The sequence below is a fragment of the Acomys russatus genome, chromosome 31 (assembly GCF_903995435.1).
Source record: "Acomys russatus chromosome 31, mAcoRus1.1, whole genome shotgun sequence".
NCBI classification, from domain to species: Eukaryota; Metazoa; Chordata; class Mammalia; order Rodentia; family Muridae; genus Acomys; species Acomys russatus.
The window spans coordinates 22,915,198-22,937,847 of record NC_067167.1 but is presented as its reverse complement, the minus strand read 5'-3'; the positions used below and the strand labels follow the sequence as shown (position 1 = coordinate 22,937,847).

The following is a 22,650-nucleotide window of genomic DNA, read 5'->3' as shown; positions in this document are numbered from 1 at the left end:
GGCCAAGTACTGCCTTTTGTTCAGAGGGACCTGGGTGGGTCTATTGCTTACTAAATATTATCATGTCCCACATACCTAAGATGGATGATTCTGGAGTAGATGAGGTTGAGAAGCGGGCAGCACTGCCCTCTCAGAAGAAAGAATAGATGGTGAAGCCATTAAGAAACTAACTCTTGGATCATATCAAAAGGATTAGCCACCACAATGTGGATTTGACCTTTTAAAAATTCCATCCTCTGAACCTAAAATGTACGCATGGAAATAATAGGACTATTGTACTTAAAACTAAAATATTCAAGGATGCTAGCCTAATGGAGAAACAGATCAAGGAGACTTGCCTTCTCAGCAGCCACTAAACGCTAGATTGAATATATGTTTCTGCCTGTATTTAGCTATTTGTATTTGATGAACTATTTTACTTATATTTGGAACATTTACTATTTTTGTATTTTAAGGGTTTTGTGTTTTTGTTTGTTTGATCTAATGGAGATCATGTGGAACTCTAGCTCCAGGAAGTGAGGACAATCCATCAGATATTTTTCATTAAAGTCAAAACCACCAGGCACCTCTTTTTATATTTCACATATTATTTCTAATATCCATCACATTCCTATCAGAAAATAATATTGCAAATAAGAAAACTATTGTTTAGAAAGATGAAGTATTATGTCTAAGGTCAAACAGCTAGAAAATGAAAAAACCCAGGAGCCTCAAGAAAGCCTCTCTGTGCAAGCTGCATGAGTTTACTGACTTTATTGGCAATTACCCAGCCAGCCCAGTAAGCTCCCTTAACTTGCTGTAAGGCCATGTCTCCCTGGGGAGAAGAACATAAGCATCGTTTCTGAAAGGGGCTCAGTTATCTGCCCACACACACTATGGGGAGAAAGCAGCACAAAGCAGATGGGACTGGACCATGGAATTCTCCCTGTTTTTCTAGGATGGTCTGTTTTAATCATCTCACAAATGGCACAAATTCTCCTTTTGCCTTTGTGCCAGGAGCAAACCAAATGTGGTTTCTTTTATTTATTCTCTTCCTGGGCAATGGAAATATCAGCTTGTGACAAAATAATTACAAAGCCAAAGAAACTATGGACCCAGAACTTGCATTTCCAGGTCAAATCATACCAGTGGCAAAAAATTATTTTCAAAAGGAAGGGTTATATGTAGTGATCTCTCCTTAAAGACAGCATCAATGCGTATAAAGACTAGAGTTAAAAAACAAATTAGTTGGGCCTTTTGAGTGAACATAAAAAGTTTGGGCAAGGTAAAATGTTAACAGTTGTAGTATGAGATACATTACGTATGTCCAGGAACATAGAATTAAAAAAGAGAAAGACCAATGAAATCAACATCTTCAGAAGATGTCTTCTAAGACGTCTAGCCTCTAGGCTAGTGACTAATATTTTCTAACATGCTTTCATTTATTTATGAATCTCACTTTACCAGGTTCTGTTTGAATTTAAGGACAGAGCACAGTCATTTAAAAGAACACAATGTTTCTGGCAAGTGTTTTTGTATTTCATGCTTGTTTTTCCCCCCTAGGTGTAGTAATAATGTATTAATTTGTCCAAAGTAAAAAATAGTGATGCACGTTGGTTTTTTTTTTTTTTTTTTTTTTACTCAAATATTGGAAAGCACAACTATAAGTTTAAGTTTATCAAAATCTTCTTCTGGGTCCATTTGTAAATTTGCTCTGACTCAGTTACACATCTAACAAAAAGCATTCATAAAATTTCATTTTGCTTGTTACACGAGTACTTGATTCATCTGAAAGCCCATTTTTTCTTTTTTTGTTCAAGTTTAGGAACCTATTGTCTTCCTTCCCCACAAATAGGTAACGGATTCGCTTGTACTCACTTAACAGAGCCAATCCTGCCTGCATCAGTCACCAGTGTTCCACACTGCACAGCTGTGTAAGCTCATGTAAGATGCTATGTTGTTCTTTCACCTGTTCCAAGGACTACAGCAATAGCTGTACTATCTACTTACAAATTAAAATTTAACTTGAGGTAGTTTAAGATCACTTTTGCCCTTCAGAGCAAGCCTGTATTTTACACTTCATTATTACTAATGTTTTAAGCTATTCTGGACACTCTGTAATTTCATGTTCATGATAGAATAAGTTTGAGGTTTCCTGAGAAGAAGCAAAGGATTTTGATGGGTATGGTATTGTGTCAGCCTAGAGCTACTTATCATCTTTGTCTTGATAGACATGTAATTCACAACTGCATGTGTCAGTGAACTACATGGTGGTAGGTGGACATGTGCAACGTGCGCTCATCAAATCCGGAACAACTTTCCAGAGTCGGTTCTGTCTCTCAACCATTTGACCCTCTAAATAAGAATTTAGTTCACCAGGCCTGGGGCCAAGTTGCTTTTCTTCACCTGATGAGTTAGTTACGTTGCGAGCTCCAATCATTTCTTTACAGTGGAAGCTTTAAGCACCTTCTGTACCTTCACAACTTTCATAATTGTGAACTCTAGCTGTCATTCTATGCTGCAGGACACTAGAACTTATTCTTTGTACCTGGATTTTGCTTCCTTTTACCCACCTCCAACCCCATCCCATTGCCAACTCCTAATAGCTGCTTTTCTGAATTGAGATCAATATTTTTATTTACCATCTACATAAAAGATAAAACATAGCATCTATACTGTTGTGTCTGGGTTATTTCATGTCACATATGGTACTATATATATGTAGTACCATTATATGACAGTAATTCATCTTTCTTGGTAGCTGAATGATATCGCTTCTCAACTATTTGTTAGTTTTGTTCCCTGGTGTCTTCCTTTGTTGATTAAACATAGTCTATCAGTTTTCACGTGTGTTGCTTGTTTTCAACATGTGTGCTAGTTTCTGTGGTAGGAGTTCCTGCCAATATGACTGGTAAAATATAACCTGAAGAAGGATGACACTAACAGACAAGTCAAACTGGATAGGGACCATCTCAGGAGGCCTCCACCCTACAGAAAGTATACAGGCAACTGAGGAAAGCTGGGAGCAGGAGAGGAGGTCTTCTACAGGGAACAGCTCGCCAACTGGTACCAAATGGGCAGCACTGAGGACATAATACAAGTAACATTTTATGGACTCAACATTTTGGAATATGTGTTTCTAGAAAAATACATATTGTATGCAATAGCAATTATTGAAAAAAGAGGCCATGAAAAAAAAATTAAAAAATTAAAAAAGAAAAAAGAAAAAAGAGGCCATGAATTTGAAGGAAAGTTGGGGGTTGGGGGGCATATGGGAAGGGCTAGAGGGAGAAAAGAGAAGGGAGAAACAATTAAATTACAATCCACAAAATAAACAAACAAAAAACCACCAAAAGTTAAAAAAAAAATGCAATTGACTGTTTTGGATCATTCCAATATGCAAAATGTGTTAACCGCTCTTGATAAATCTAACAATTTTTAATTATTTTGGCATATCTAGATAGAAAATAACATCACTTAAGAACCAAGAAACTTTCCTCTTAGTTTCAAATTTTAACCTTTTCCTCCATCTTACTCTGCCCATTAAGACATTTAGCAAACTATTAAAACAGAATGATAGCACAGTCTGTTTTTATCTTCAACTTGGAGAACCCTTATCAATGACAATGAGCACATGGAGTGCATTAGAGCGGAATTGGAGTCCATTACTCCACAAATGCTAACTGTGTCGCATAAAATGTTTTAAGTAAAATACTTAGAAAAATGATGCTTTCTGTGACTGTGGAGGGTAGTAGGGGGTAAGCAGGAGGGAGAGAGGAATGGGAGGATGCAAGGGATGGGATAACAATTGAGATGTAATATGAATGAATTAATAAAAAATAAAAAAAGAAAAAAATGATGCTTTTATGTAAGTGCATCAAGAGGCAAATGTGTGAAAACTAGTACAGAAGTGTAAATGCTAGAACACATCTTTAAAAACAAGCCTTCAGTCAACTTTATACTTGTTCTTTAAAACTAAGACCTAAGCATTCAAGTTCTTGTTCTAGTCACACTGAAAATGAGTAATTTTGAGTAAAATTTCAAAATTTATTATTCAAAATCCATCATTCTAAAATGAAAAAGAAATAATGATAACACTAATACTAATTAATAATGATCTCAATGCTTCCAGGTGAGGCCTCACTTTGTTCTTGATTTTGAGATAGTGTCTCACTGTGTGACCCTGACTGACATGGAGCACACTTTGTAAGGCCGAGCTGGCCTTACACTCAGAGATCTGCCTGCCTCCGCCTCCCCAGTGTCCCAGGAAAGGCTCGTGCCACCAGTTTCCACCACTTGTGTCTGTATTTCTTGAGTTACTGAGGCCTTCAGACTGCAGTAATATTTCTGAGAACTATTGTCAATTTACTACTTTTTAAAAGAACCTCCTCCTTTGTCCCATTATGATCATATATATATATGTGTGTGTGTGTGTGTGTGTGTGTGTGTGTGTGTGTGTGTGTGTGCATTTATATATATATTCAGATTTTGCAGTTGCCAATTAAAAAGATACTGGTTAGCCACTTTCCTGCATGCTAAACCAACTCTGTCTCTGTCTCCGATGCATCAAGGCTTGCTTATATTAAAATTCCTCCAAGGTATTCATCACCAACTGCAACCCCGGGACCTCACTGCATTTGTGTATGCTTTATGAATTACTGTCGAGAAACCTGCCCAAAGTCTAGGAAAAGAACGAACATGGAAATTGTCCTCAGTAAAGACGATGCCATCCAGCAGGGATGAAAGCACGCTTACTTCACTCCTCAGTCTGCGCTGTCTAACTTGCTTGGGATTAAAGGATGATTTTAATCGTCAAACTTTGAAATTTTATTAAATGTTTGCGGTAATGTATTGAATGAATCCCAGACATACATAAATAAACAAGCAGCTGTTTGCAATTTGCATTTTATCGGTTTTTGAAAGAGCACAATGTTCTTCCTGTGTCTTATTTTCAGAATTTGCATTTTATCACCATTGCCTACCCACTATATACTATGGAGTACTTGAGTATCTCATTCTTTGAATTTTCATTTTTGATTGTAAATCAGATGATTGCTGGCGCTTTTCTCTTCTTTCATTTCTCTCTTCTCTCAACCTCCATGTTTACTTACTCCCATTTCTTCTTGGCTCTAATAATAAAATACACACAATATTTAATTTTCTTTACATTTTTTGTCTGGGGTTTCATTAATGCATATTTTTTGTTAACTGACATGAAATCTAAAGGCAAAAAACAAAACCACGCTTAGTGCTTTATTCCTTAAATTTTCCAAAAGCAATTCAAGCTTCCTAGGTTTCTTTTCTGTGTTTTTGGAGCCTTGCATATTAGATGGAAGAGTGGTGAAATATTAGACTAATATTGCATGAAGTGTGCACTTAGAGGACACTCAGGAAGAATGAAATGAGCATCCCATAATATGAAGACAGACACCTCCATAGTCGCTCTAATACATCCCTATCAGGATACACATGTGGCCACAAAGCAAGACTGGCAATGAGAATCTCTTCCGCCCCCTTTAGGTTGTGTCCCTGATTTTCATAGTTAGCCAGCCCTTTCCCCTGCTTTCCCACTGTGCCCATAGCATCCTGCAACACTTTCCCAAAAGACTCTTCTTCTGGTCCATTAACACTTCTGTGGTCCTGGCTGCCAGAGCCTCAGAAGAACAGGCAAGTGGTAGCTCGTGTTTTCTCTTTCCTCTAGCAATCCATCTGTCCTCTGGGAAATGTCACAATGGCTGCTCTGCGCCCTAGCAAAGATACATGTGGGCAAAACACAAGCTCACCTATCTCTTTTCATTCTGAGGATGACAACAAAAACTAGAAAGGATGAATTTGGAACTTATCAGTTTCCCAAAAGCATGCAAGAAAGCAAACTTGTGCTTTATAAAATGCTGCATGCTTATTTTAGAACATATAATATGTATATCTTAAACTTAAGTCCTCATTCTTCCTGAAGTAATAGACCTTTGAACACAAATCCATTTGAATTCCATAATTTCTTAGTCACTCCTCTTTCATAATTTAATCACATGTAAATGTTGTTCTTGGAACTATTTTCCTCCCCCAGACTCTGTGCTATTGCTCCTAATTTCTGGGGTGGGCCAAGGAAAATGCTGTGTGGCAGCCAAAGAGAGAATATATAATTTCAACAGACTTGATGTAGCTGGGTCTTGAGCCAGGTAACCTGCTTAAGCTATCAAAACTTTAACTAATCCCCTGGTCACGTTGTTAGGAAGAGATTCTGCCACAGCAGGTATAATATAGAGGTTCCACACACACCTCTAATGAACTCCCAGGGGATGTCACGGCAACTGATCCTCAGATCAGACTTTTGTGAACAGAGGTTTGCTCCCTGGGTGCTGGACTGGTTTCTACTTATATCTCTGTCAGAGGCCATCTGTTGAGATCATAGCTAAGTACCACCCTCACCCCAGAAGAGCTCACCAACAAGAGCATCTTTCTAAAGTCCATCCCTTCAATTGTGCCCAGAACACTTTGTGGATTCACTGCCTGATCTCTCCTTTTCAAACCTGTCCTGTTGAGCCCCCACAGGACCGTGTGATGCATACCTATGTAACCTTGACACTTAGAACCCTCAGAAAGCTATCTTTGGCCTTTTATGTGAGACAGCCTGCCTTTCCCCTAACAACGTGACACTGAGACATTCTCTCTAGAGCTTTTCTCCCTGCTCTACACCTAAGAAGTTCAACATACCCTTGTATGCATGCACAGATTCTATGGTATACATAAGTGGTACACATGTGTGCGGAAGTACGTTTCCTCCCCCTCACCCCCCGCCAGATACATCTATAGCTACTGCTTAGCTACTTGGTTGTGGGAGGCGGAAAGGAACTACTGGGGTATGAAAGTAGCCACTCTCAGACCGTACTAGGGCAAAGAGCACATCCTTAACATCCTAAAGGTATCCCTCTTGGATGAAAACCACAGTAAGGTTTGTAATTTAGAAATGCCTAGGTTCTTTAAGGATTTTCATCCTATCTTCATTTTTTTTTCTTCTCTCTCCTTTCTCTCTTCCCTTTCAAACTAAGTTTGAACACACATCAAAATCCAGCCAAAGTTAAGAGAAAAATGTAGTCAGTTAAATATTACTGTATTAATAGTTTCTTCTAACATAATTTGGTTTTTAAGGTATAATTTGGAAATATGGAGTTGTCTCTAGTATATAAAATGTATATAGATTTTGGAGTACTGACTCACAGGTTTTAAAAAGAGTCACAAAGCCGGGCGGTGGTGGCGCACGCATTCAATCCCAGCACTCGGGAGGCAGAGGCAGGCGGATCGCTGTGAGTTCGAGGCCAGCCTGGTCTACAAAGTGAGTCCAGGATGGCCAAGGCTACACAGAGAAACCCTGTCTCGAAAAACCAAAAAAAAAAAAGAGTCACGTAAGCTGTTTAATTCGGAGAGAGGAAAATATCTAGTCCACCTTCCGGAAGGCCCTGGTATAAGAGCTTATGGATTTAGAATATTTAAACATTTCTAGGATACTCATTTAGATACAAGTTCTCTATCTGAGTCATTTCTTCTGAGAGATTCAGTTGTCTAAATAGTAAATTGAATTCACCGTCACTATTTTCTAAGCAAACTAAGACATCTTCCCATTTAGCAAAAGACACCCCTGTGGTCAGGACCCCTACAAACATCTAACGTCCAGCATTTCTGCTCGCCCCCCTTGAGCTCAGGTATAAGAAGGGGGAGAATAAAGTCACATGATACCTCCATGATGAACAAATTCATGCACTGCTATCTCTTACTAGCCTACATCTGTCTGTGATAAGTACAGCATGACATGGAGTCTTATTTACAGGAGAACACATAAGTAGGTAAAGCTGCACACCATGAAACCAAGTAACTAACTTGTCACCGCACTACAGAACTATTAACTTCCCAGGCCTCACATGTACTTAAGTGATCTTGAAAACTTTTATTAATTTTAAATGTTCTAAGATCTGTTTCTTGGCCAAAGAGCTTGTCATTTATTTTCAGGGCTACATGGCACATTAAAGTCACCACTGAGTATTTACCTGGATATATCTTTTCAGTTTTTGAATAAGTTTTTGAGAAAGGAATTCTTCTTCTCCAGGCTGAACTGTTGTATGGTGCTGGCATATGTTTATCTGAGAAAATTTAAAAAAGGAAGCTGCTAGCAAATATTGCTAAATTGAATGATTACAGTCTACGGGCATTTCAAAGCTATAAAGAGTTCAGCAGTAAGAACTACCTTCCATGTGTTTCCTCTACCATTTGAAAACTAGGCCAGCATAGATACAGGTGAGTTTACTAAGCCCAGTTAAGTAATCAGCAATCGCGGTCACAAATCTCTTAATTTACTATTCACGCTCTCAAATAAGGTTCTATCCCATGATAGACAGAACAGAAGAGTGTATGGATACAGTATTCCACTACCGCTCTTCTGTGATTTAATATACTGTGTTACTAATGTTTGGAGAGATTATAAATTCAAAAGAGAACAGAGGGGCTTATGAAAGGGCTTGGACAGAGGAAAGGGAAGCGAGAAATACATATAATTATATCATATATGAAATTATATAATATTCTATCATATAAAATAATATAATTTTAATACATTATCTTTAAAAACAGATCAGAAATAAGCTACTTTGTAAATATTTTTAACTTTATTTTAAAAACAATAACAAGCTACATTTCATTCCATGAAGTACCCTCTCTAAAAACAGTGGCCACTGAAACAGTGAACTTGAGGCTCCAGGAAGCCAGAGCCGATACACACAGACACACAGACACATACACACACAGACTCACACACACATACATGCATGTATACATATACAAGTATGCACACACACACAAGTACACAAACAGAAAAGTACATACACACTCACATAAATACACACATACTCAAGTACTCACACACTCAAGAGCACAAATACATACACACAAAACTCACACAGATCTATAGACTAAGTCATTTGTAATGACATGTTTTCTTGGTTTCCTAACACAGTGATATTTATGTTTTCAGGTTATTACTACACATCTATAGTTCTCAGAGTGTGGCATAATAATACCAAGAATTTTCTTTTCTTTGTCGTTTTTGTGTGTCAAAATTTGAGTGAATGAGGCACAGCAGTATGCAATATAGTTCCTGGCACATTCAGTTTACATAAAATCTAGTCTTTGGCAACATACTGTGCTAGTTCACAGTGTAGTTTTCAGAATCATCACAGTATTGTAGTTAAAATAAAAAATATATAGTAATAAAATTAAAAGTTTGCTCATAGTGAATATTCATTTGCTTATATGCACACACCCATATACTGTTGTATTCTAAAACAAATAATTGAAATAAAATGTCTACTTAGCTTGTCAAAGACAGACATAGAGCCTTTACCTGCACTTCCAAAAGCTCTTGACAATTGGAACCTACAAATTCCATTGTGAATACAAAGCTACAGTGTGAATCACAGAGAACTGAATGGCATTTTTGTTAAGTTGGGAGAACTGAAACCCAACTTCAAGAGAGCAAAACTGATCGAAAGCAGGAAGGAAAAGAGACTATCCCCCGTGGCCTTGTGCTTCCTGACATACGCCATGCTTTATCCTATTACATGATGAAATGATTCAGAAGGGCATGGTGGGAAAGATGAGAGGTTGTCAGAAATATTGCAGTTAACCCTGACACTAACCCTTTCAGAAAGTAATCACGATGTCCTCAGGAAAAGGCAGGGTAGTGGTCTGATAGTAGTAATTGAACAGTGCACTTAGTGGAACAAGAAAATGTCAACCACGTACAAACAATCCTCCCTCATGAAGTAAAGCTCCATGGGGTCTACAAGGTGCAGTGCATGGAGGCAAAGCTCATCAGCACCCAGCCTAAGTATTCACCCGTGTCCTTTAAATCATGTGCACGACTGCTCATGGATGCAAGCCTCTGGCTAGTATTAAAGACGCTACTGTGATGGTAGCCCAGGAAATGCAGCCAGAGGGAGGGGAAATCCTACAGGAAGGCAAAGTGCTGGCAAGAGTAAACCACGTCAAGAAAGAGCCTCACCTGGGCAGAGGTTGAGTTTGGGCTCCTTGTTGGCATCGGCTTTGTTGTAGGACCCGCTCGTGGGCCTGCTTCGGGGAGGGGTGTTCAGGGTGACAGTTCTTACAGCATCTCTTTGAACATGCACATAGGAGGTGTTCTCAGCATTTCGGCTTTTATTATGATGGTGGTAACTCATTTTATGTTTGGAATTTGGGGTGTGTACTGCTGTAAAACAGAGGAGAAGACAAGAGGAACTAAGCAAGCTGGATTCACTTTCGTGAAACTAAACTGCACATGAGGCATGGCATAGAAAAACAGGGGGTAATCCAAGCTAAAGGATAATTCAATTCAGGAGAACCTTTAAAGTAGACTTTAAGTTATATGATAATGACTTGCTCTGTGGAGTGGTAAGTATTTGATATTTAATCTCTGCGGAAAAGTATAACTAGAGACACCAAACATATGGATATTCTACCTCTCCGCATTCCAGAGCCAGGGAAGTTCTTTGGTTCATCATAAATCCATTTTCTTTTCTTCACACCTTTAAAATGAGGCTTCCTCATGGGCTGGACAGCATTGACTTGGAGAAGAAACAAATTCATAGTTTTTAAGAGATACTCTTATCAGAAAATTACTGAGGTGCTAATTACAGACCTATGCATTCTCATGCCAAGCAAAAGTGTGCCGCTCTGAAACTAGCTTTGAGAACAAAGAACGGCTGGTTTTTAAGTGTCAAAAAACAAACAAACAAAACAAAGCAAAGTAACAAGAACAACAAAAAAAAAAAAAAAAAACTTGGAAATACATTAATGAGAAAAAAAACTTTTGGTAAGTTGCTTTCCTTTAAAAACAAACAAACAAAAAAAAAAGTCTTATTGTTTCCCCAAAGGAACTCCTTAAAAGAGCAGCAAAAGCAAAGTGCACTCAACCATAATTACACAGTATAATGTATTTTAGAGTCGTTATCTTCAAAGTAAACCTTTGTGTCTATCTTAAGCCCAAACTACTATTTCTTAATGCACTAGGTTAATACTTAGAGTGCTTTTTAAAATTGTACCTTGTGCCTTTTTTCCAATGTTATGAACTTGGAACCATAGGTAGTTAGGTTAAGTGAGGCTGAATTTTAGAAACGCTAAGTTTCCAACCAGATTCATCTCGCATTTTATGTGGATATAACTCACGTCACAATTTCTACAGTCATTCTCAGTTTTTCAAAACTGTCTAAGAAATATTTCCAGAGATTTTAAAACCGATTTCATAGAGGCATTCTGTTGTTTACAACTGACGACTAGGAAAATGAGTGTCAGTGTGACCCTCTATTAGTAGGCTAATGAATCTATCTTTGCCTTAGCTTTCAACCTTAGCTCAAGCTTGAAACCCTCAGAATCTCCGAATCCTCCCCATACATCATGTCCCATCCCCACTCCCAAACTCCCATACATAAGATTTGAACACCTAAGGTTATAATAAGTACCATTAACGCAAGTGTCCTGAGGGACGTTATTGAGGCTCTCCTTTAGTGCCTAAGACCCAAGCATACTACAGTTCACCAAATGAAATACGGAACAGGTGGAATGAGGTGGTTTAAATAGGTGTGGTCTCCATAGACTCTGGTGTTTGAAAACTTGGCCCACAGGGAGTGGCACTAATAGGAGGTGTGGCCTTGTTGGAGTAGGTGTGGCCTTGCTGGAGGAAGTACGTCACTGTTGGGGCGGGCTTTGAGATTTCCCCTGCTCAAGGCCCACCCGCTGTGGAATCTAGTCTCCTTCTGCTACCTGTGGCTCTGGGTGCAGAGCTGTTACCTCGCTCCCCAACACTCTGCCTGCCTGCACGCTGCCATGCTTCCCGTCATGATGGTAACGGACTAAACCTCTGAAACCGTAAGCCAGCCCCAATCAAAGGTTTACTTTTATAAGAAGTTGCCTTGGTTGTGGAGTTTCTGTGCAGCAATGGAAACCCTAACTAAGACAGGGAAGGGGAGAAGGAACCAAGCAGATCCCAAAGTTCCACCTCAAAGCACCATGGCTAAGGAAAAGCCAAATAGAGAAAAGTGGTCCACAAAAGTTACACAGCTGCCAATTATGTTCCACAATGGGCAAAATCCAACACACTGTGCTGGTGACTTCCCGCACAGGAAGTTTACTGTTACCTTAATGTCCACCTTAAACTCGTGGATATAATTTGCTATTACCTGTATCACAATCTGCACTCTGCACTTAAAAGCAGACTTTTCTTTTTCTTTCTTTCTGTGTGTGTGTGTGTGTGTGTGTGTGTGTGTGTGTGTGTTTCGAGACAGGGTTTCTCTGTGTAGCCTTGGCTATCCTAGACTCACTTTGTAGACCAGGCTGGCCTCGAACTCACAACGATCTGCCTGTCTGTGCCTCCTGGGTGCTGGGATTAAAGGCGTGAGCCACCACACCCGGCAAAAGCAGACTTTTCAACTCATACCTTTTCCTTTTCTTTCTTCCTTTTCAAATAAGAAAAGTGTACCCATCATAAGGCAGACAAATGCAAGGTCTAAAAGCGACAGGACCGCTGTCTTACTTGAAGAGGGCTTCTCTCTGCACTTGCTGCTGATGTTCTCAGTAGCATTTAGTACATGTGTTGCAGGCACAAGGCTAGTGGTGGGGGGCTGCTTTTGGTGAAGACTGTTCTTGCTGTCCTCTAAAGCAAATTAAGAAAATACGATGCCAATATTAGTAAAAGAAACACTTCAAATGGGTGCACCTTCTCTATGTGTGTGGCAATTTTCTAGAAGGCATTGGTACATTTTCTACTTGCCACAGCATCCCTCATGTACCAATAAAACTTAAAAAAGAAAACAAAATCTAAAACTACAGCTATTATTTCAATGCAATTCTAAGAGTTCTGAGCCAAAATGTTAACATCTCTTTGAAAACTTTAAGTAAATTACATATTTTGCAAGGAATGAGCCCATTTAAGTTCTCAAGATACGTTTTTGTTTTTGTTTTGTTTTTTCTAATTTTTTGTTTTGTTTTGGTTTTTTGAGACAGGGTTTCTCTGTGTAGCATGACTGTCCTGGATTCACTTTGTAGACTAGGCTAGACTTGAATTCACAGAGATCCGCCTGCCTCTGCTTCCGCTATTGCTGGGATTAGAAGTGTGTACCACCATGCCGGGCTCAAGGCACTTTCAATGGTACCACGGTCATTTGCTCTGTGCTTGGCAAGGCGACTATCCAATAAATTTTCCACAATTATGAGAATGCCCTAAATCTGTGCTCTTTCACACAGTAAACCTGTAGCCACCTTTGCCTAATTACTACTTGGTGTGGGGGCTAGTGCCATTGAAAAGCTGATTTTAGAGCGTTAGTAATTATAATTACATGTAGGCACTGATACAGAGCTAGCTACTGGCCTTCAAATTAATACAGATACTTTTTTATTTCTATGAATTTCATTGATGGATTAGGGATTTTAAAAAATTAGCTCTGAATATGAAACAAGTTTACATATAAGTTTTACACTAAATAATTTGCCACAAATGTCTTTTTCTATGCTTCTGTGCACCAGAACACTCCCAGCTGAAGATTGTTAAAACAGCACAGAGCTCTAGAGCAATGGGTCTCAACCTGTGGGTCATGACCCCCTTGGGGGCTAGAATGACCCTTTCACAGGGGTTGCATATCAGATACCCGGCATATCATGTTTATATTGTGATTCATAACAGTCGCAAGATTACAGTTATGAAGTAGCAATGAGAGCAGTTTTATGGTTGGGGGCCACCACAACATGAGGAGTTGCATTAAAGGGTTGTAGCCTTAGGAGGATTGAAAAACCACAGTTCTGGAGTCCTCACAGATTGTTGTTAGCAATTATAGTATAATAAATGTGTCCTCGTAAGAAGGAATCTGCACACAGTGCTCATGGTGTTTCCAAGGAAATTCAGACATTCTGCTTTAAGTTGCTGAAAGAAAACTTGAAAGGTCCTGGTTTTGCCATACAGGAGGGCAATAACGTTATAGCTGGAAGACTCCTTTTTGGAATTGTCATCTCCCAACGGGTGGATTTTCAGACTAGGAAACAGACTGTAAAAGCTTAAAACAATTAAGCACAAAGCCAGTCCAGTGCCTTGAGGCTCCGGCGTCCTAGTCAGTACTTTTCAACACATTACCTTCTACATTACATTTGGTTTTTTCTAACAACTAGGATGTATCCTTAACTTATCTATCCAAAACACAGATAGGTCAATGTCGTAAGACGATTCAATTACCCTTGGCATTTGAACATTTTGAGGCGGTCTCTCTCTCTTCAGCTAATGCTTCAGTCTCATCCACTCCAAGAAATATGATCCTCTGTGGAGCATAGCAGTCACCTCCTAGAACAGAATTTTACACTCAGGGGGCAGCAATGGGAAAAAGAGGCCTATGGCTACCTTTTGATACAGGAAGGATCTGCACAATATCTCTGGTATCCACTTTCACTTAAACATAACTCAGATTGTGCTGTCCCCACATCTCAACATACTCTATCAAAGACGCTCATGTTTGTGGTGGCTGATCTGGAGCCACATTGTATTATTCACGTGTTAAATTCCCACCCCCCCTCCTCGAGATTCTTACTGTGCTACTAGCAACCCTTCATATATTCAAATGGCATCTGTGTACCTTGCCTCCTGAAATCAACCCTGATTGGCTCAATAAAGTTGCCTATATACCAGGGTTGGGCCAAAAGAGGTAGGCGGGGCTAAGGTCCTTTGGCTTTGGAGGACAAGAGGATCACAGGAGGGAGAGGTGGAAGGAGAGAAAGAGAGGAGACAGATGAGGAAGAGGAAAGCAGAGGCGCCTATGACTTAGTGTAAACAAGAACCACGTGGCTGGGAGGAGCTTGCTCTGGGCATCAGAAGCAGCTCAGATGGAAAATGTGTACAAGTATTTATGCAAATTTTGGATGAAAAGGAGCCAAGATAGCAATGATTAAAGCAAATGACATGGAGGTTGGAACTGAAAGATAACAAGGTCGCTTAGGGGGTTTATTTCCGCCCATCCCCCCCCCCCCAGTGGTTTAAGGCTATTAAAAATCTAACAAGTGTCTCTGTTCTTTTATTGAAAAGATAGTGGGTTTAATAGCCGTGGGTATCAATATTAACCTTTAAGTTTCTACTACACATGTTAATGCATGCATATTAGCTATATGTATTTGAGTGGCCAGCATGTAAACTTATGCATAGTTAAGTGTGAGAAAACTCACATTATTCAACAAAATTAGCTTTCCTTTAACATATTCATACTAAACGTAACTTATCTTGAATACGAAATCCTCAGATATATGAAAGCAGTTTTGTTTTCCTTAGATTTCTCTTTTTTCAAGATAAGTATTTAGAGTTGCTTCAAATACTACATTTACAATTTATAGTACCTTCACCACACAATTTATTCTATTAAGCAAATAAACTGTTCTCAATAACCATTTCTCTCTCTGTGTGAGAGTGGTGTGTGTGTGTGTGTGTGTGTATATATATATATACACACACACACACACACACACACACATATATGCACATGTGTGCATGTGTGTGTGTGTGTGTGTGTGTGTGTGTGTGTATGCCTGTGCTACACTGTACATGTAAAAATCAAGGGACAACCTCAGGCGTTGCTCTTTCCCTCCTATCATGATTGGCATACTGTTTCTTCTTTGCTGCTACCTTTGTCTCTAGCTCCCATCTCGCTCGAGAGACACAGATCACAGACATGTGATACCAGATAGGGCTTTGTGGTGGTCCTGAAAATCTTCATTTTTCCTTGCCAAACAATTTATCTACTGATACATCTCTTGGGCCCCTAAGTAACCTTCCTGGAAAATACTATCCAAATGAGGATGTAGATCAGAGGAACAGCCTTTCCCTACCATGCACAAGGCTCTAGGTCAATCTCAATCCCCACTGTGACAAAAATAAGCATTAAAAACATTGTTATGGAATAGTCTGTGGGGGAAACAATCACACCACAGGATGTCCTCAGGGGTGTGATAGTGGCGCTTACATCTTGGGTGAGAAATCATCTCATTGGATTTAAGGCCTGCTCACAGGAGGATATTCCTTCCTGAAACTGAAACCCTAGCCAACTAACCTGTCATTGGTGAAGGCATGGAAACAGTTTGTTCCACTTTTCTAATCCAGTATAAGGTTGGGGTTCTAACTGCATTCTAACTGCCTACTGTTACACCCAAATGAGTATGGTTCTCACCCCTCATCAAAGCAGCTTCTCTTTAGCAAACAGTGACCGTTACAGAAGGCTACAGGGGTCAGAACAGTCTGAGAACAACTGGCCGTGGGGTGCCCAGCCCCAGATACATCTCTAGCATAACTTTTACCTATCAAATTTTATTATCTCCCTAGAATCCTCGTCCTACTACAATTTTTGACTATGAATTTAGCACATGTTTACTATAGTTTGGCAGTAAAATCACATTACTGAATACTTGTGAAACATAATGAGTTTAAAAAAATTCCCCTCTCACAAAGGATATATAAAGTTTTTCTCCATTTGAGGGAAAAAAACTTACATGTCATTTACCTAAATGTATAAAACTATGTCCCTGTTTTCTATCTAGTTAGAGTTGGCTCCCATTTCCAACATGGTCACTTCAAGAGTGGGTAGATTTAGTAAACATGCTTCTATTCACCCGGTCATTAAGTACATGTAAGTACGCAATCACATATTCTTCGGGTGTGTGCTCCTCTGCATCTGCCACTCATTCTGTTGTTCCTTTATCTATCATAATTACACCTCTTCTGGCCTCATGAAGTTTATGTAAAACCCATGACAAACATTTCAGAAAGAATTCTACTTCATGAGCCCCTCATCCATCCATGCTGAGATTTTGGCTGTCCTCATCTTGTGCAGGCTTTGGGTATGCAGTCAGAGCTGTGTGTGTGTGTGTGTGTGTGTGTGTGTGTGTGTGTGTGTGTGTGTGTGTGTGTTGCTGTTATGTCAGAAAATACTGCTTTGGTACAGACATCCACTACCTATGCCTGCCTCAGGCTTTCTACCTAATTTTACATGATGGTCACTGAGCCTTGGGTTGAGGGCATGTGATACAGATGCCACACTCAGAGCTGAGATGCCACACTCGGAGCTGAGATGCGACACTCAGAGATGTGCATTCTACCAGCTCTTCGTTTTGCTCCATGTCAATCATTTGTGCCTCTCTGTATTAATCTCCATCTATTGAAACACACACACACACACACACACACACACACTTGAGAAACTATTCAAAAGTGATAGCTACTGAGAAAATGGGAGTCAGTTCTCTTCAGGGATGTAATCCTAGAAAGACCCATGAGCCAAAAGACAGTCCTACAGCTGTGACGTATAAGGAAGCTGGGTTAATTCAGTGAGGTTTTAGAAAGGGCACATGAAGCTGGGAGAGGAAAAGAGGTCCAGGCAAATGGGAAGGAGAAAATGGGGATAAATGTCATCAAGGCTCATTATATGCATGTATGGAACCCTCAAACAATAAAAAGGTATCATTAAAAAATGGCCACAGGAGTCTCGAGCACCAACCATTCAGAGATCTCAGCAGCAGCACCGTGCTTGGGAAAAAGGATGTGGAGTGTAGGCCTCTCCGGGGCAGAGAGATCTTCATGACTAGCCCACGTAAGCTCTCAGCTGAAAGCCAGAAAGATTCTTGTGTAGGAGTGACAGGCTCACCTTTGGAATGACCACTGTTATGTGAAAGAAAGGACAGACAAGGCAACACCTGTCGCGTGTGTCCCTTTTAATCAGGTGTCAGAACGACTCCACGCAGAGTCAATGCGAGCTGCTTCAGTTCCACCTGCTGTCCACAGAGAAGCTTCTCTATGGGACAACAGCCTCAGCCACACACATTACGTAATGTTTTACTTGCATTGTCCAGCATCCAGTTAAGACTGAGAAGCTAGGCTAAGAAACACAGAAGTTTATCAAAACCACAGGACACTGGGAAAGTTCTAAGTATTGTTGTTTTTTGTTTTTTGTGTTTCCGAGACAGGGTTTCTCTGTGTAGCCTTGGCCATCCTGGACTCACTTTGTAGACCAGGCTGGCCTTGAACTCACAGCAATCCGCCTGCCTCTGTCTCCCACGTGCTGGGATTAAAGGCGTGCGCCACCATGCCCGGCTCAAATTCTAAGTATTGTAAAACAACAAAATAGGGGAAAAAAAGAAAGAAAAAGTATGATTCAAAATTTAGGTAGGAATTCCTTTGAAAGGTCAAAGAGAAGGTAGAATTTATACAAAAAGGGCAAATGTTAGCAAGCAAGACATCAGGCCAGAAGGATCCAGTTGTGTCTAGAGTAACTGATAATACAAAGCTAATTTTAAGTGGTATTGAGACATAACAGAGCAACTTGACCCAAGAATAGTTAAGGCATCCAGTAAGTTCATAAAAATGTCTTCAATGTCATTCGTAATCAGGAAAACCCGAAATAAGTGGCAACGAGGCATAATGAGCTGTCCAATAGAAGAGCTACATTTAAGAGTGATTGATACCCTGTGTAAGGAGTAAGAAGGTCAAGTTACAGAACAAGCATACAGTGCAATAGAGCTGGCCCTGGGGGCCTGGGTGCTGAAGAGTTGACCGCACGCTGTGACCCCGGGAGAGCTGGCCCTGGCCCTAACATGGGCAAAATGGGAGAGCTGGTCCTTGCGATGTAAGCACAGGAGAGCTAGTGGGCTGACCAACTCAGTGACCACCCAGGCCAAGATCCAAGGCTTTGAGCTGGCCCACTTCAACCTCTTCCCCATCTGTGAACTAGTGGCACACATAAAGGGGGTGGCCCTTTAAGAACCACAGCTGCAGAATCTCCACGACACAGGGCAACAACAGGATATCTGAGAGGAGTCTCAGTGAGGATCCAGTATTGACAGTGTAGCAGAAGCCAGAGGCCTGGAACATTTGCAAGTAAAGCTGTTTGGGCAAAAGAGTATACTGTGGGACACATGGTGACATACTGCAGCTTCCATGGTTTTATATATCTATATTTGTTCTGTTTGAGGGGGTTGCAGTGGAGGAGGGTGGATATGGAAGGATGAGAAGTTGAATAGGATTGCGACGCATGATGTGAATTTTGTAAAGAATCAATAAAAAGTTTAAAAGAAAACAGCACAAGGGAGTTCAGGATACCCATAAGCTGGAAATGATGTCTGTTGTTTCTGGTGCTTTTCACAAACACCACACAGAGTCATAAGAATTTTGAATTCGCAGCTGCACACATTCCTCACTGAGGTCCAACAGGGTTATAGGCTCAGTGTTCTCATTTGTGTTTTCACTCAGAGATAACCACAGGATGAGACTTTCAGGAGTACACACAGCGTTGTGCCATCACCCTAATGCAAGGAAAGAGGCAAGGCCTACTAGCATGGTCTCAGAGTCACGTATTGCTCTGAACTTTGTGTCCTCTCTAATAATGTAAACAGTTTAATATTTGCTCACTCAGAGTTCTTGCCATCTTTACTGTTGCTGGAAATGATAGAATCCTCTCTCTCTCTCTCTCTCTCTCTCTCTCTCTCTCTCTCTCTCTCTCTCTCTCTCTCCCTCTCTCTCTCAAAACTCCTCTCTCTCTCCCCTCTCTCTTTCTCTCTCTCCTTTCTCTCTCTCTCTCAGTGTGCATGTTCAGTAAGTAATGCATGCATATATAAAATATGCTTTAAAGACAATGTGAATGCACATATGCACTATTTTCTTATACATATGAAGATTCACAACAATGTCCAAGGGCTAGTGCAACAATCGATAATGAGACTATATTTCATACAAGTCATTTTAAACACTAAACTAACATACCCAAACTAAAGGAGCCCAAACTGTATACTTCCACTTAAAAAAGCAATTTAAAATGCAAAACTAAACTGCTGGAAGATATCAGAGTATTGGTTACCAATGAAAGGGGACTATTGCCTTAGCTAGAAAGAACTCTCCCTTAGTGACTAATGATAAAAAGCTAATTTTAAGCAGTATTGAGATGTAGCATAACTACTTGACAAAAGAGGACACCAAGTTGGCCAATAAGTTTATGAAACTGTGGATACAGAGATGGGTATGCACGTGGCGTTTTCCCAAAGTATACACCTCAGAGTATAATGCTTCATTAAATTCAAAGATCAAGAACCTGATAAAAATGGTAAAACACACAAAAAATTAAAAAACAATGCTTGACAGGTTTAAATTGAATATGGACTCACCAGCTATAATTATAAAATGTACCATCTTTCTCTCAAGATGTTCTATCAACTATTAGAAAATTACATTATCAGTTTAATAGGTGCTACTCTCATTTGCAGGACACCCAGGGGATGTTTCTAATTGAACAAAAGAATGTTCTGATACTTGGAGAATAAGCAAGACTCACTATGTCAGGAACCCAGTCTCCCAGAGAAAGGAGAGAGGTAACATCCTCTAGTATTGATGCTAAACAATCCTGTTGCTCATTATTAGACATACAATGAAAGTGCCATAACATTCTCACATTCCTAAGTCACAGCTGAACAGCAAATACACATGAAGGAAGATAACGTTTCACATGAAGGGTTAGATTATCAATGACTGAACATAATCTTTTCCCACCCCAAAAAAAGGGGGGGCATAGAGTTTAGTAATATTTTGCCAAAATGGAAACTTTGAGAGCTGGTCAGAGAAAGTGCATGCCAGCTTTGTGCTCTTGCTTTCATTAGAGCTGGAACATGTTGCTTCCAGGAAACCAGTGATGACATTGGGTCTACAGCATATGTAGCGAACAAGAAGGAAAAAGGACCAAATTAGCACAAGGAGGGAAGGTAGACAGAAGGAAATGGCTGAAAACAGGTGAAGATGAAGAGACCAACGTGCTACAGCCGTGATGCTAAATGCTTTTCTTTTGTCAGCTTCCTTTTTTCCTTCACATGCACTCTTCCTGTCAGTCTTTTTTCCCCCCATATCAGAAAAAGGTGTCCACTTCTCCTCAAGAGCTTAGCATTTCTAGTTTTCCCATGTGCTAATGTACAATAGTCTTAAAATATTTATGCTATGATAAGCAACTAGAATGTGTGTCATAGTGTAAATGATACATATTCTTGAATATTACTGCCTCAACTTTCTCCAAGTACATATTGGTCACCTCTCCTGCACTCGCCTCTGTGTTAGTATCCTATTGCAATGCTTGATATATGAATTAGTTTTAGTTATAGCCTGGAGCCTTACAGCAGGCACACATCCATGCCAAGTTTTTTCATTACAATGCAGAACCTGAGACATCCTGTACATGGGATGTAAATTTCCTTAAGGCATTGGGTAGAGACCCCAGCCATTCTGGGCATCTTATTTTATAATGTATCTACAAAGCTTGCATCAAACAGGAAATAGAAAAGAGTTAAGGACAAAAGTTTAGCTCTGGGGGTAGCACATTTGGAACCATCTAGCTCACCTCCGTTTTCAAAAGCGGCAATGTCAGTCCTTGGTTTCCTATCCAGTGATGTTTTTGCCTCTCTTGGCCTTTCAAATAGGCTGAACTTTGTTGGAACTGCAAGACCATCTCCTAGAAATGAAAAGAAATGAAAAGTCACTCCAGCAACCATAATACTATAAATAAAATTGTGATAAAATTCATAGTGACAGTTAAGTGACTTAAACATTAATATAGACGCTATTTGCAAAATGATCTAGTAAACAACACATAAGCATATTGGTGTTAAGCTAATTACGTAAATGACAAAAAGTTCATTCTTCTATTTGGATTGGTAACTAAATGGCAATTTGAGTTTTAAACAATGTTACACTATTGTATGTGCCTAATATGTTTAGTTTGCTTGGTGTTTTGTTGTAATGAATTTGCAATGTTTCTTTTGTATCTATCTCCTCATGATTAATTTAGCAAACAGTATTAGTTATTATTGCCTACAAAATTCTAATGATACTTGATAATTAAATTATTATCATGGTTTTCATTGTGCATATCCAGACAAACTATTTTGACAGTAAGCTATTGACTTTCAAATGAAAAAAGACATGGCAGCCTACAGCAGTGTGAACTTATGAATAGGATAGTTTACCAGGAGAGAATAAGTTCATGTTGTGAAAATCAGTAGCATAGCTCATGAAATTTGTGAAGAGGACTCATAAGCAATAACAATGTATCACAGGAAATATCCTGACTTTGATATTTTTGCTATAGTTTCATAGAGCAAAGACCATCATTTCTTCTGCTTACTTGCAGCAGTTCAGAAACTATTAACAGTAGTGTTCATAAATCACTCTAATAGTAAGTTAAAACCAAGATGTAGTAAAATATTAACATTTGCTGTCAATCTAAGTCCGGGATTCTCAACCTCTTGTCATGACTCCTTTGGGGTTGAATGACCCTTTCACAAGGTTTGCCAAAGACCACCAGGAAACAGATATTTATATTACAATTACTAACAGTAGCAAAATTACAGTTATGATGTAGCAATGACAATAATTTTATGGTACTGAAGGGTCACAGCATTACAAAGGCTGAGAATCACTGCTCTAAATGAACAGGGAGTACAGGAATTAACTTTTGAAAGCAATATAAGGCAATATTTACATATGTGCAGATGGATACAGATTATTTGCTTTATAATCTTCCATTTTTAACTTTGATGGGTAGCTTTGTCTCTTGTTTTTGTTTGTTTGCTCTAAGGTTT

The 22,650-nt window shown here is 39.6% G+C and overlaps 1 protein-coding gene across 2 annotated transcripts in view; it reads right to left on the bottom strand.

The window, feature by feature from the left end:
* Positions 1-5,082: 5,082 nt before the first annotated feature.
* C31H12orf50 (chromosome 31 C12orf50 homolog) overlaps positions 5,083-22,650 on the bottom strand; it is a 28,951-nt gene continuing 11,383 nt past the window's right edge. Inside the window, exons 6-13 of one of the 2 annotated variants that reach the window (XM_051173013.1) lie at positions 21,411-21,521; positions 14,243-14,347; positions 14,193-14,196; positions 12,554-12,666; positions 10,485-10,589; positions 10,031-10,234; positions 8,022-8,114; positions 5,083-5,108 (exon numbers count right to left, since the gene is read on the bottom strand). In XM_051173013.1, the coding sequence (XP_051028970.1) occupies positions 5,083-5,108; positions 8,022-8,114; positions 10,031-10,234; positions 10,485-10,589; positions 12,554-12,666; positions 14,193-14,196; positions 14,243-14,347; positions 21,411-21,521 (761 nt within the window). The remainder of the gene's footprint in view (positions 5,109-8,021; positions 8,115-10,030; positions 10,235-10,484; positions 10,590-12,553; positions 12,667-14,192; positions 14,197-14,242; positions 14,348-21,410; positions 21,522-22,650) is intronic. The other variant, XM_051173014.1, reaches the window with a different exon arrangement.